At 40.5% G+C, this 15,827-nt stretch overlaps 1 protein-coding gene across 2 annotated transcripts in view; it reads right to left on the bottom strand.

The window, feature by feature from the left end:
• The window catches only part of SESN1 (sestrin 1), a 66,889-nt gene extending 51,217 nt beyond the window's left edge, over positions 1–15,672 (bottom strand). The window contains exon 1 of one of the 2 annotated variants that reach the window (XM_065735248.1): positions 15,156–15,672. In XM_065735248.1, the coding sequence (XP_065591320.1) occupies positions 15,156–15,419 (264 nt within the window). In that variant the 5' untranslated portion in view covers positions 15,420–15,672. The remainder of the gene's footprint in view (positions 1–15,155) is intronic. The other variant, XM_065735257.1, reaches the window with a different exon arrangement.
• Between the last annotated feature and the right edge of the window lie 155 nt (positions 15,673–15,827).

Below are 15,827 nucleotides of genomic sequence, written 5' to 3'. Positions count from 1 at the left end.
TTACCTGAAGGGCAAAAAGGGACATGAGTTTTGAAGAACTCAGTTAGGACATAAGCACAAACCTTCAGGAACTCAGCTCCTGTCTTTGGGCTGCAGAGTTCTCTTTCAGTGACTTAGAAAACATCAGGACCTTTGTTTTGTTGAACTATCATCATACTGGACAGACAATATCCCATGTTGCTGACCACAAGTGCCACAAATCTCACTCCATTTTTCAAAATAAACTATTCTATAAACCCAGCAATTAGGAAAAAGCAAAGCATTCTGGTGTTTCCTTACATCAGAAATAAGTTACCCTCGATTACTCTAACTTTCAGCCTTTAAGCTTATGTTCTGCTGTACAGAAAACTCATCCTCAGCATTGCCTCTTCCTAAAATATAACCTGTTGAAAATTCTCACCTATTTCACTGTAATTGTGAGCTAGATACTGCATACAGAGCAGGGACAAAGCAATCAATGAAAATGAAGAATCACAGCCATGATCTAAAAATGTATCAAGTGCTTGAATTACTGCTCAAGTAATCTTCAGGAGACTAGCTAATACCCAGAGCTGCAAAAACTCACAGTATTGCATACGAGAACATCTGAAAGATATGGCTTTGTAACTTCCTTTTGCACGCATGTAATAAAGGAATGGAAACAACTGGAGGAGTATTTTCATTTCAGTGTCCACTATAAGCTCCAACACTTTTTTTCTTCTTTATCTAGAAATAACAGCTAGAGTCATTAGAGTCCAGTACTAACACCCAGGGGACACATGGTCTGCTGGTCATGGCCATAGCTGAGGCTCAGCTACACAGAGCACTGCTCCAGCTGGAAGAATACTTGCCATCAAGTCATGCAGCAGGAGGGAAGCCAAAATACTGCACAGCAGTTGGGAAATGTCACCTTGCAGGGTCCCTCTGAGCACATCTGAACAAGACCTATGTAATGGAACACAGTCACAACACAAGATCTAATTCTTTCTTCCAACAATGACAAATAACTTCTCTCTGACACTATCTCTTTATAAAAGTGGAAGATCAACAGCATTTCAGCAGACTTTCCCTAAACTCAGCCTGGAAAATGCAGGAGTGGTTTTGCTCTGCTTGCAACAGATAAAAAAAGAACTAGCACATGTCACGTGATTTTACAGATAATATAGTTCAGCAGTTAAGTATTGTTTTAATATGAGCTATGAAGACCCAGTATTTTAAATGCCTGCCCTACCACCCACAAACTAAAGTTTACTTACTGTTTTGTAACTTCCCAATTCAGAAAATTGTAGCTGAATATTTTTAATTAAAATTTCTCATTGTTAGGTTCGTAATTTAAGCTAGTAGTCTAGATATTCACAAAAATTCTCTGCCAGTTCTCTTCCCCTTTCTTGCTGGATTCTTCAAAAAAAAGGAAACAGACTGATAGCTATTTGTTTTTTCTCTGGTACATATGCTATTATTTTCTGATTAGATTAGGAAAAATCTACTCCAAGTCCAGCAACAGAAGATGCTGTCATACCTTTAGAGAAGGCTGATTTTCTTCACAAACCTCAGCTTCCTGATCCCAACAGTTTCAACCACAAAAACATCACTGTAGTTGGGTGAAGGGATGTTTTTTTATTTTTTATTTTTTTATTTTTTGGTTGTGTGGAGGTGTGGGATTTTTTTTGTTTGTGTAAATATAAAGGAAAGCATATCTCCTGTGTTGAGACGAGGTTAATACTTTGTGTATGCACCTTTCTTTCTTGAGAAAAAAAAAAGACTGATGCAAATTATCAGTTGACTCAAGGGAGAAAATCTGGAAATTTTCTGTTGAAGATAAACTCCTTATAATACTGAGATACTGGAAAATTCAAAAATAAAATAGAAGTGTGCAACTAATTTAACAGCGAGCATCATAACTACTAGATATGAAGTGCCACAGCTACCTTGTTCACCTACCATCACACATTTTTATTCATGCACTCTCTTCTTTCCCAACAAAGGTATCACTCATCATTGTTTTAATAGCTAGATAGAGAAAAAAGTCAGCTACAATCATAATTCTTGAAAACTTTAGTAATACAACACCACAAAAAAAAAAAAAACCACCTAAAAATAGAAAAGCTAATGCCTCTTTTCAAGATGCTTCCAGTAGAAACTATTCTGTAACCAGAAATAGCACAACTAAATAAGTTAAGAACAGAAGTTTCATTTTTCAATAGCTTCACAATAACAGGACTGGATTCACAATGATGTTGCTTCAAACAACCAAAAACTAGAAATAAGACATGAAGACTTCCAATTGTTCCTCCAAGTTCAGTATGTGTATCTGCAGCAAGTGCATCAGCTTAAATTCATGCAGATTACCTACAAGTTAAAACACAATACATGTAGGAAACAAAAGGATATAGATACCATTCAAAGAACATGGTTTGCCCCAGTACAGACAGGAATCTAAGCTGCTACTACTCCTGTCTCCAAGAAGAGTGACAAAACTGAACAGTAGCAGGCTGTCATCTTAAGGTACCTACCTGCTATGAAATCATTTTTGTATGATATTGTGGTGCAAAGCATACAATTCAGCAAGAGTTTGCTTAAACTAATTTAAATCCAAGCCAGTGTTTACATTTATCTATTTACTGCTATGGCAACTGGCACACCTGGTAGCTCATGGTCAGTGAACTAATTTGGTCCTGCAAACACTGCAGCTGCATTCATATGACACTGTATTTAACCCTCCTAGGCTTTGCTAAAAGGTACAGCACCACAGAGGTAGGGGTACTACATCAGGGATGCTTCCAGGCTCAATGCAGCACATCCCTGAGCTCCTTTCTTTACTAAAACTCAATTTTTTGAGCAGATCGTAATCTTCTGTAAACAGTTCCCACTGCAAATGTGACCAAGGTGGTCAAAGTACTACTGCTAAGAAAACAAATCACAGATTTGTAGGGGTTGGAAGAGACCTGTAGAGATAATCTAGCCCAACTCTCAAATATTCCAGCTCAAAATGAAAATCTTCAGGAAAACAAAACAAAGCATAGGGAGTTGTGTATAAACGTTTGTTTAACTTCATAAGGGACATCATCTGAATAAAAGAGGAAAAAATGCTTTGCACTTTTGGTACAAGAAAATACTGACCTATTCCTGTAGCACAACAGAAATGCATATATATATTTATAAAATATATAAAATTCCAGTAGCTGAGCTTTAAATATTCCGTATAAACTCATCCTTGCCTTCTAAAGTTATAAATATTTATGTGTTCTAAAAAAAGCCACACAGTATTCACATACTGAACGTCATGATTGGCAAAATAATTTTATCACGTGTCAGACTAAACTAAAATCTTCTTTAAGTACACCTCATTAATCTTAAAACTGTATTACAACTACTTGGTTGGATAAAATCCAGCACCCCACTTCAGATAGCCTTAGTAACTTCTTTATCATTTAGACTTTGCTATAAGGCACTTCTGCACTGAGGGAAATTTATTTTGTAACAGCTGAACAGCAGGTATTCTCCTCTAACCCAAGGAAGTTTTAAGGCCTCAGATACTTATTTCACCATCTGACATCCTGTCAACAAATGAAGCCTTCCCAACTGAGTTAGGTCTCTTATCTGAAATGAGGAAAACCAGGTTTTAAACTCCTGTTCAGTCCAGATCCTACTCACCCTTAAAATGCGATACTCACTGCTCAAGGAAGGCAAAAGCTCTAAAAAGATAATTACTGTTTAGGAGAAAAACATGCAACTCTTACTGCACGAGATCTCCTCTGTCTATTCAACCGCCCACTACAGTCACTGATCTGAGATAGGCAAAGAACACAGTGAAGGTCACTCTGGCAGATTACCAGTGGCATCTGACCCATTTCATTCAAGGAGCCTTGCTGATGAATTCTGCATGCGAAGGAGAAATAAGAGATGAAAAGTATTGCTACTGTAGAATGTCCACAAGCAGGCCAGACTTCATTACACAGGGAAGTAGACAACTTGGGGAAGTCATTAACAAGGGGGCAGGACACCAGCAAGTTACTCGGATTCCATGTAGGATTTTCAGAATCATCTTAACCATCTGTAAGGTGTGCATTTAACACAAAATGAATAACACCAAGTGGTATTGTTAGCTGAGATAGTTTATAGATGGTGTAATTAGAACAATTATCAAGATGGAAAAGAAACAATCAAAATGAAAAGAAATAATCACCCATATCCTAGGCTCACAACAGGAAACTCCAAGGGAGCAATCTCCAGAAAGAGATCCTTCCCCAGTGTGGTCAGCCCTTAAACGTGGTCTGGAGAGGTGCAGCCAGACTCCGCCAGTTTTGGTCACACAGGTGAATTCCCTTCACCTGTGCTCCTGTGGCAGATTCAGTGCTTGCCTCAGGTGATCAGTCAGTGGTTCAGGCTGTTCCCATACACCATCTTAGCCTGTTTTTATGTACATATAAGGACATATGTAACATTTCTTACTCCTGAAACACAGCTGCCCTACTCAAGACGATCTGGCTTTTGGGTATTGTTCTAGAAACACACAAAATTGTCACAAACTTTGCATCACTGGCTCACAGACCTCTGGTTCAGAGGTGGAACACAGGTACACACACACAAATTATAGATGTTAAATTCATTTTTGCACTGGAGCACCATGAAGCAGCCACATTTCCCACTGCTCATAGCACTGAAGATCTATCTTCTGTCCAAATTCACAGTGAATGAGGAATGCACTTTCCCCGTGTCAGCTTACCAGTCTGAGCAAACATATCACAGAATGCTAAAGAGAAGAAAAAACACAGAAGCATAAGGTTCCACATTAGGTATTTACTGAACATATCAGTGATAAAGGAGTTAACCACTAGCTTCAGCACCTAAAATTTGAAAATATCTTACACTGTGCAACACAAAGAAGCATCTTCTACATAGAGTATTCATTTCCACTGAAACCATACCCAAAAACTTGAATCCTTCAACAGAAGGACCTGACATCAAGTAATGAGAGAGAACCAACATCTGACCCTACCCAATTTAAATATTCTCTTCTTCCAACAGATTCCAGAAAACATCCCTTGATGTTCTGAACAGTTAGTAAAGCAGAACGTTAGAAGCCAAGATACCAGTATGGCTTCTAAAAACCAGACAAAAACATTTGTTTGGCTGCCTTTCCTGTATTCTGAAACAGACCAGTAGCAGAAAAATGTCAGAATTAAACCTCCCTGATAGAACATTATTTGTACACAGATTTCTAGGTCAATATAAGCTACTGTTAGAAGATTTGTGTTTAAAAACACCAATAAATTATTTAAGCTACAATGCTTCCAGTTCTTTTCTGTATCACATGAAAAAGGTAAAATGGATATGCGTTGGTTGCTCCAAAAGTAATGCCTCCCATTTCTTTGTGTGTAAAGTACAACTCAAAAAGCACAATGACACTATTTCATAGAGCAAATTCTCAGCTACAGAAGCCAGTTTTTCAACAGAATCAACATCATTAGCTATGTACCTTCACCAGTAATGAACAAGAGCCAGCATGCTGCACTCGAAGTAATTTGCACCAGTGGAGATAATCCACTGTTGCTATCACCACTGCAGAAACACACCACCCACTGCCTCACTGTGCTACATCCACTGTTTGGTCTCACTTGTTCAGCAAGTGTCAATGAATGACAACGGGTGCCATTTTTTTTCTGCATGGAGGAATTCAGTGACACACTTGTTTCATAAGCGCTTCCATGTGAAACACCATTGTGTCAGACTGCCCCTCTGCTGCCATCTGTCACATGGCAACAACATGTAACAAAATATTGGTGGGAAGGTTCAACCTCTACTGCCATACCACCACCATCTGCCTCTGACACATAATAAAGCAGGAAGCATTACCTTCTGAGCAGCACTGAAAGCATATCAATCGTGCCCTGATAAGGACTTCACAGCATGATGAGCTCCAGGAAACATTAAGTGCATGGCAACTGCTAAGTGTTTACTGTTTAACAGCACCAGACATAATTTTTGCCCTCAGCTGAGAAAAGAAGTAGTTTGGGAAAAGTTTTTCCTCTCTTCCATCTTTCTTCTACATGGAAATCAATGCAAATCTAAATTAGAACTACAATTTAAACAAATGTAAGATCCAAACAAGCAGTTAATCTGAGTGGAATGTGCTGTTGGCAAATGGGATGCATTTTACAGCTAGACAATTTGTTGCACCAGAACACCAGAAACAGTGGAGACTCAGCAACAAGCTGCAATGGAAAAAGCTTTTGGAAAAGAAGTTCCCCTCCTGTTTCAAAAAAGCAAAAACAAAGAATATAAAAGGGTAGACAAGAAGCTTTAGAGGTTTAAGTAAGCCTCCATTCTCAGGTTTGTTCCTGCTTCAAACAAATACATTATTTCGTGTTTACTCTCCAGGAGTTACAGAATCCTTAACTAAAACACTCACTTGAGAAGGAAAACTGCTTAAAAACCATCCAACAGCAAGCAAGAACATCCAAGGGAGGAAAATTTAGCAAAGACATTATTATGCCTTGAGTCTCAAAACTTAGGCTCACAGACATGAGAGAAAACAAAACAAAACAAAAAAACCTTACTGTTGACTCTAGAAACAATTTTAAAAAGTGAGGAAAACAGTTATAATTTCTAATGTGCTCTCAATAAAAATTAAAAACAAAACAAACAAAAAAACAACCATGCTTTCAGAAGCACTGTACTTTCCTTTCACACAATGCCTACACTGAAGGCAAGCTCTTGTAGATGCACAGAAGGCTTATTTCAGATAACATGACATAATTAGCAGTATGCACTGTCTCTATTTTTAAAATAATACCAGCCCAATGTATTTTGGAGTAATAGGCACTAGTAAACAACACTGGATATTTCCCACTCAAATTGACTTGAAAGAACAAGTTCCATTCCTACAGAAAGGTAGAGTACTGAAAATGGTTAATTGCTTACTCGGCTTCAATAGAAGTAAACCAGTTCACCTTCCCAGCCCAACTTCTGGCAGAGATATAATCCAGGCTTTCCAGAAGAATGCACAAAGAAAAAAAAAAAAGTTGTTGGAAAAATCAAGAAAGTGGTAAACAACAAAAATCACCACTTAATTTTTTGGATTAAATTGACATATGTAGGTCCAAGAAGATTTGAATATTTGAGTTGATTTCTGGAGGGAGGTTTCTGTCTTTTTTTTTTTTTCCCATCCTTAAACTGTAAACAACTTACTGGAACATGTGTGACAGCAAATCATATTTTGGGAAGTTTCAACACTCAGTATCCACAGGAAAATATACTCAAGCCTTCAGAACTATTTTCTGACCCACAATGGTATATTCAGTACTTTTCCATGTGTTTATTTTAAAAAGGTGAAAACCCTGACCTGAAACAGAGACGGAACAGTAACAATTTCTTCAATGCTCATTTTGTGGTAGCGACAGTGAGACAACATAACTTTCTTTAAAACAATCCATTTTAGTCAAATTCAATGACAATTTGTTATTTTACATAACATAGGAGCCCATACTCTCATTTTCTCTTAGTACTTTGCATCTATTATGCTAATTTCTAAACATTTCCAAATTCTTAGCGTTTTTCACTTTGATCAAACATTTCCTTCAAGGTAGATAAAATTTCTCTGTATGTGTATGGGAACTGTTGAATCACTGCCTAAACCACTGATTGATCACCTGAGGCGAGCACTGAGTCAGCCGCAGGAGCACAGGTGAAGGCAATTCACCTGCATGACCGGAAGGGGTGGAGTCTGACTCTACCTCTCTTAGACCCCATTTAAGGGCTGACCACCACTGAGGAAGGATCTTTTTCTGGAGAGTGCTCCTTTGGAGTTTCCTGCTGTGAACCCAGGGCACAGGTGAGCATTTTTTTTTTTTGTCTTTTTCCATCATGATAATCCTTCTAAATATATTATCTATAAAATATCTTGCTTACAATACTTTTTGGCATTATTCATTCTGTTAACCATACAGTGTGCAACTAAAGAAGCATCTAAATGCAAACCAACATCCCCAAATGAAGACAAGTTATTTATGTATTAGATATGGAAACTCAATTATAAAAACTTTGAAGAGAGATTAGAAATAAGTTGGCTTTTTCACAATTTAGAGTAGAGCCTTTTGTAGAGGTATGAAGGATCATGATTACCCACACATTTGAGTAAGGATGTCAGAAGAATTGAAGATAAAAGCAAGAACTGACATCAGAATACACCAACATAACTGGAAACAATCCTTTCCAGCCTAAGAGTCTAAAGACACAGGCAACTTCTGCAGTAACAGCTAGAGAGAAACACAGAAGGAAAAAAGTCTAAAACAGTGTTAGTGTGACTTAACACCTACTAGACCAGAAGAGAAGATGCTCTTACTTAGAAAATGTGTTCAAGCTCAAGTATTTTTGGTTCTGCAGATCTCTACCTATTACCTCACACACACAAAGACTTTTTTTTCCTTTTTGCATAAGCAACAAGTGCACTCCTTTACTTTACCACTGAGGTTGATTACCTCAGTAGTAACAGAGATGAAGTGCTTGCATTCAGTTTCTTCAGTTTAAAGCATTAATTCATTCAGAAAATAAAAATCCATCAAGCCAACACCAAATAACTGCTTTACTCCACACTTCTGAAAACAAAAATTCCAGACTGATGTACTGAAGATCAGAATCTCATAAACCTGTAAGCTTGCAGATCAAGTTACCCCAAACAAATATAAGAAAAAGCTGAGTAAGCAAAGGGCATTCCCATACAAGAAGAATGGTATACCACTAAGCATGGAAAATTATGGAAAGGCTCCAAATACAGCATTAGAAGTGACCCAGATACCTCACTTCACATCACTTTGAGAAGCATTGCTGTTTCCAAACAACCCTTTATTCTAGCCAAAGACATTCTCAGGGTCAGGCAATTTTGCAGTTGACAAGTTAAACAACAGAAAACTTCTTTAAGTTTCTCAACAAACATACTGAAGCCTTCAAACACAGGCCAGTAGGAGGGAAATCAAAGAAGCAAATCTAAGGATTATTAACAATTCAAGTTCTAAAAAACATATTCACACCCCAGCTTGGAACGTTCCCTGACATCTCAAGATTAGTGCTACTCCCTTAACTTCTCCAGGCAGCCAAGCCAGGCACACATGATACATCCCCATCATCAGAACATGTTTATAATAAACACTAAAGAGATACTGTTCTTACAGACTAGCAGAAGCTGTAAATAAGACTTATTTAAGACATCATATCATGACTTCAGTATATCTCCCACTATCAAGAAGAACAAGAGCAGAAGAATGACAAAGCCAAGAGACAAACGTTTTATAAATAAGCAATGTGCCAGAGCAACATGTGGCTTTTGAAAGGAGTACCATGCAACACATAATTGAACCCATTCCACCTAATGTCTGGAAGAAACAGAACTTTTACACTGAAGTTAATTCACAACCAAAACCAAAAAACAAACAAACAAAAAACTTGCTTTCAGTTACTTTACATAAGAGTCCTCTGGGAAACAGAAACCCGTAGGGGTATTTGCATTATGCAAGAAAACCAGTAAGCTTCCAGATGGGTCATACCCACCACCACCAGTTAATGGTGAAGAATTTACACTATAAATTTACAACCTTAAACAGACGGTACATTTTGACTGGGACACCTTTCTACATCAACTGACCAACAACAGGGATCACAGGAAAATATTACTGTCATGCAGTAAGGCACAGCCAAATACATCAGACAGAAATCCCACCACTGAGTAGATCTGCCTAGCCCTTTTCAGCTACAAATTTTATAGTTGACTAAGGAGATATTTCAGGAAGGCTCAGAAGACTGAAGACAAAGTTACAGTCATTTATCAAAGACCTCAGTTCTTTTGTCTGTTTTTGGTGTAAAGTTGGCCAAAGTCTCCTGAAGCCTACCCTAACAGGTATCAGGATAAGCCATTTGAGAACAAGAAACACAGTTGAGTTTCCAAGTATGCATCACAGAGCTTAGTGATGGCACAAAAAGCAAAAAGACAGCAAATTCTTATGAGGAAAATCTAGCAGTGAAAAAAAAGGCAACTCCCCTTTCATCCTTTATGGACATACAAAAGGCAACAACCACCTTCCCTCCAGGCAGAGGCTTTCTTTGTCCCCACATGCTGAGGAGCAGGGGGACAGAATACCTAAATGTGACTAGATAATTTCTCATCTTTCTCAAAGTTTACTTCATCCAAACTCATACCAATATTTTGCCCGGATTTGGAAAGGGAGAAGCATTCTCTTATATACCCCTTGCCATGCAAGCCTAGGTGACACAGTACCCAGAAGTTACGGCATGAGTACTTAGCTGGCTGCTGATGTGCTCCATCTCCATACAACCCCTTGTGCAAACAACGTGACTGCTACATTCATTCTCTAAAGCAGCAGACCTAAAAAAAACCCAATCCCAACGTATTTGAAGTTCTCCTAAAGCCACCCTCTGCTTTCCACTAAGAAACAAAGGTTCCAGGCCACAAGTTCTAGTGCTACACATCTGGTAAATACATGGTCTTGGAGTACCAAGGGAAAGCTCTTAAAGGATCGCCCAGCATTCACAAGCACAAAGAGGTCAGAAGTAAAAACCACCCAGTTAGTAATACTCTCCCAGGGAAACAACAAATGAACATACCACTTCCAACTGATGCTTAAGAACAGTTTAGACAAGTTCTAGTGATGAATGTGATTCTTCTTCCTTGACAGGCTGTGTTATTGCTTTACTTCCCTAATTCTTTTCACCTCCCTCCCCCCGCTCAGAGTGTCTAACCCATGCTTTGCTGAATTTTAGATCACCACCTTCTTTGCAACAGTTTCTTCATTCCCCTCCACCCACCATTTGTCTGGGAACATACTACTTCAGCCTTCTGTTTTGCTGACAGTACTACAAATTCCTACAACCCTTCTCCACAAAAATAAAAGAAAAATCCAAGATCTAGAAGATAAGCTACAACTCCCCACTCAAATATCAGCATCACTTTAAATTCTCTGGCTGCTTTCCAGCATTCTCACCCTCCCTGCCAGCTTGTAATCTTCAATCAAACACATGTGCATCTTTGTTCAGTGAGGCAGCGCAGGGCAGAACCTGCACAAACCACACTGAGCACTTGCAACCCGACCTTGCTCACCTTCTGAGGATGGTTTTCCAGCTAGTTTCACTTGCTGCACAGTATTTTCTAGATTGTAATTCCCCAGCTTGTAAATGATAATAATGCATGAATATTGAAGACTTTGGTACATCAGCATATTAACATTACAAACTCTCTGCACCACAAGGCCTCTTTCTCTGTCACAGAATTAGTAGAAATGATAGATTTAAAATAATTTCTCCTGGTTAAGTCTATTTACTTGCTCAACTTCTTTTTCCTAGGCACTGAAAATGCATTTCACTGCTGTTCTGATACTTTTTTCTTCACAGCTAAATTATTACCCACATGTTCTCACTTCATCTAATCCCCACCAAGCTCATCCTGAAGAGGTACATGCTGTTACTCTTTTCCAGCCTACTCCCTCTCTCTACTATCAGGTCTGAGATTCCTTCAGTTACATTTTTCTTAAAGCACCTAGGAATGAATTCCATTATGCCCTAACAGAATGAAAAAAAATCTGTTGCTTATCTAAGCAATCCGCAGTCTTTCCCCTAATCTAGGCCAAGCACTGTTTACCATTTTGTCCTAGCTATTAACTACACTGGCTGGATTAACCATTTCAGAGAACATTTCAATCACCTCAGCATCATCTCTTAATCCATTAATCTGTGGATCTTTTCTTTCTTACTTTCCTCCAATACTCCTTTTAGCTGCACAACATGATGCGTGAGCAAAAACAGGACAGCCAAATACCTCCTACTGCACTTCATGGACATCCTCAGCAGTTTACAGTTTCCCATTTTTCTGTATTTCTTATGTTTGATGCCAGTGAAGTGGTCAACGGAGAGCAAGGTCCTTTCTCACAACTAGAATGCCCCCAGGGTTTAGAGCAAAAAGGTTACTTCTTGAAGAGGTTGAAACTAGTTTTGCACACCAAATTCTGAGTTTTAACAATCATGCATTAATACCTACTATTGCTGCTCAACCCCCATGCTGGTATGCAGACACCATGTGGAACAGGCCACTATTCTGCAGGAACAAGTATTTTCAAATATAAAAGCACACGAAGTCAAACTTCCCAGTTGGTTAAAACACTGCAATTGAAATAACTTCTAAAATAATTTAAAGTTTGGTAAAAGTGACTTTATCAGGTTTATATCATTAATAAATGCAAGAAAACTGAATTAGAAAAACAGGGATCAGTGTACTGTTATTTTCCCCTCCCAGGAAGCATTCAAGGCCAGGCTGGATGGGGCTTTGAGCAACCTGGTCTAGAGGGAGTTGTCCCTGCCTATAGCAGGGATTTGGAACTACGTGATCTTAAAAGTTCCTTCCAACCCAAACCTTTCTATGATTCATTCTATGATCCTATGATTTTATTTTCTTGGTAATAATTCTCACAAAAATAACCTGTCTCATCAAAAGGAGTAATTAGATGCATTCTCACACATTAAAAACCTGTTGTTATATATGCACATAGACAGCATCTACACTAAAGAACTCAACCATTGTGCTCCATACAAGCCAGAGAAATAGGGTTTAATTTTAAGCAATTTATTCATTTCCTATAGCTTCTAATAGAGACAATACTACTTAATCAGAAGCAAGGAAGAAAACTGCACACTTAGGATTCCACCATAATTCAGAGTGATTTTTCTCCAGAGAAAAATAAGAAAAAAAATAAAAGACCTTAACACAAAAGCAGACTCAGAGGCTGCCAAACAAGGATCCTAAAAAGGGATCGTGCTGACACAGGCTGCTGCCAAGCCTGCAGCTCACACTAGGCATACACTATATCCTACCCACTTGCTCTAGACAGAAATCCATACAAAGACAAGCAGCACACCTTCTCAAAGCTAAAGTTTGGTGATTACCCCAACAAGCAAGAAGGCCCTAAGCAAAGAAAGTAATTTGCACTAGGTCACATGGAAAATTCAGATTTCTGATTTCCTCGATGACCTATCCTAGAAGCGAGGCAGACAGCTAAAGAAAGCAAAATTCCCAAACCTGCATTTCATGAAACAAATCCAGTTAGGGTTCAGACTAGAAGTCTGACATGGAGCATCCCACGTGAGGAAGGCAGCACTGGCTCAGAAGAGAACCTTTCGGTTCAAAGTTGCCTCATCCTTTCCTGGGCTCTTCGTCCTTTTAAACTCCATAAAGAATTGGGTGTAGGCAGCAAAATGATACATATCATTTGGACTTAATAATTTTTTTGGTATTCCAACACAGAGAGGTTACATAATTCAAATGACTCCTCAAACTAGCGACACTGCTCTGAACAGGATTTCATGTTTATGTTACCAAGCTATTTACCTTTAGAATCAGCACTGAAAGTTTTATGGGTAATTACATTTAATAGTTTGCTTATCTCATATCCTCACTGCAGGGGGGTTAGTAAAGTTCCTCTTGGCCAACATAAAGCTATTTTGTACTGACAGTAGTCTGTAGCATCCAAACTGGAATATGTGGACTGAATTATTTCTTCCACAAATGCTCATCCAAACAGTAAAATAAACATTTACATTTCAGAGTTCAACCACAAGAACGAGGGCCTGCCACTCTGTAATCATATTTAATTCTTATTTTTCTTCTTAGGAGAAGATTTAAAAACAATAGCAGCTTCTAAAGACCTTTTCAAAGCAGTGCTGTATTTGATTTTATTCCCTTAACCTGCTACAAAATCTTCACTGCAACTTGTGAATATGCAACTGGTTATGTATCCATGTACCTATTTTGATGGCCACAGGACTTGGACTTATGCTTGTTTTCTGAAGAAGCAGTGGACTTGAGTGTCTACAGGAACTATTTGGCCCATCTAAGCAAGCTAGAAAAAAGTTTCTAATCAAGACTTACAGTTTAACACGTCAAGAACTTCACACTGATACAACTGAAAATAGTTATCAGATGACATAGTCCGACCTCCAAAATTTAGGTTAGAGATCATCATGTATTCAGCCTCTGAACAGACTGATAAATAGTGCCTATTAAAGCAGGTCTTCCCTTTGCAGTCTGTTACAGAGCCTCATTGTGTCCTCACAGGGAATGGGCCACTTTCTCCTCATCCGAATCTTTAACAAGGAAGACACTGATGGGAAGGTGTATCCAACTTAATAAGGTTTTATCATGGGTTTTTGTTGTTGCTTACTTTTAAGAGAAGCAGTATAAATACCCAGCCCTTCCCATACATATGGCACACATGTATTTACAGCTCTTACTAGTCAAATCTGCCTTGAGAAAATGCCCCGTACAGTCTAAACTGTATAAGTTCAATTACACTGTATTTACACACTATTGAGAAGTTCTGCAACTTAAAACAGAGCTTGTCACCCTGAGTAATCCAAAGCCAGAACTGCTTTGAACCAGTTCAAAGTAGAGCAGAGCAAACCACAGAACTACATACAAGTTCATTCAAAAGAAAGAAATACAAAAACATTTTTCTTCCCTAAATTCCCCTATATTTTGTCCGTTAACATTCAGGGAGAAAAAGCACAATAGTGGGAATCAGGGAACTAACTCCAGGCACGGCTCTGTGTACGCACCGTGAGCAAAAGAAACACCTTAATTTCCTCTTCCTACTCTGTCGTATTTTTAGCAGGGCTGCTGCACCCCTTCGATGCAAGCCTCGGCTTCAGGACTTCGGCAATAAAAAAAAAAAAAAGAAGAGGTGAACAAGAGAATTGCAGCGTCAGTAACTATAATTAAGCTGTAACAGAAGAAGAGTACAAAGTAACGCTTATTTTTGTTTGCTCAGGCGGTCGGTAAGTAAACCGTGCATTGGCTGGGTTGCTTCTGAGCTAGAAAGGAGTTTGGATCTCACTGATTTCAAAGGAGAAACAAAATAAAAGAAAAAGAAAAAAGAAAATTGACAGGCTGTCTTTAAGTAGTATTCAAGCCGACACAGCTATTAAAAACTCAAAAACTTTCCGTATTGATCTATACTTTTAATTGGCAGCCTCCAACGTTCACCTCCCCCCCCACGTCTTTCCCGAGCTAGCACGAAGCAAACCGGCACTAGCCCAGCAGCGCAGACCCGAAGCAGAGCACCGCAGCTGTCAGTTCAGCACTTCTCCCGCCGCCCCCTCCGCCGTCCCGGGGCGCCCACCTGCACGCTGCTCAGAATGGCCCCGCTCCTCTCCCTCACGTCGCGGAACGGGCAGCGCTTGGACAGCATCAGGAGGCGGACCAGCGCTTCGCTCAGCCCGTCGCGGGCGGCGGCAACGGGCAGCCCGCCGGCAGCGCGCCCGGGAGCGACGCTCTGGCTGCGGCGGAGCACGGCTTGCCCGACGTTGTCCAGTGCAGCGGCGCGGGTGGCGGCGTCGCGGCTGCAGAGCCCATCCCAACGCAGCTCGCCCTCCCGCTCCTCCATGGGGCCGGGGCGCGGCGCCTCCTCGCCGCCGCCTCAGCAGCCGCGGCGAGGCCGCCCCATGGCGGAGCCGCGCGGCCGCGGGCAGCCGGCCCGCCCCCCGGGAACGCGAGCCCAGAGCCGGCGGCCCGCGCCGCATCAGGGGAGGGCGGGCGCTCCCTCGGCCCCGCCGACAGCGAGCCCAGCCGCTGGGGCTTCGCCTCAGCCGGCGGGGAGCGGGGCGGCCACCACCCCGCGGCGCCGGCGGCTCCTCCTCCCCGCCCCGGGCATGAAGGAGAGGAACAGGGAGGGGAGGGTACGGCCCCGGCGCGCTGAGGGGGCAGCCCGCCCCGCTGCGCTCGGGCAGAGCCGCGCCGCCGCTGCCCCTCCCGCCACTCACTCACGGCCGGCCCCGCCCCCAAACACCGGGAG

Source organism: Cyrtonyx montezumae, unplaced genomic scaffold, assembly GCF_038088225.1.
Source record: "Cyrtonyx montezumae isolate F1298 unplaced genomic scaffold, pur_monq_1.0 scaffold_0, whole genome shotgun sequence".
NCBI lineage: Eukaryota > Metazoa > Chordata > Aves > Galliformes > Odontophoridae > Cyrtonyx > Cyrtonyx montezumae.
This window is presented reverse-complemented; position numbering and strand designations above follow the sequence as displayed.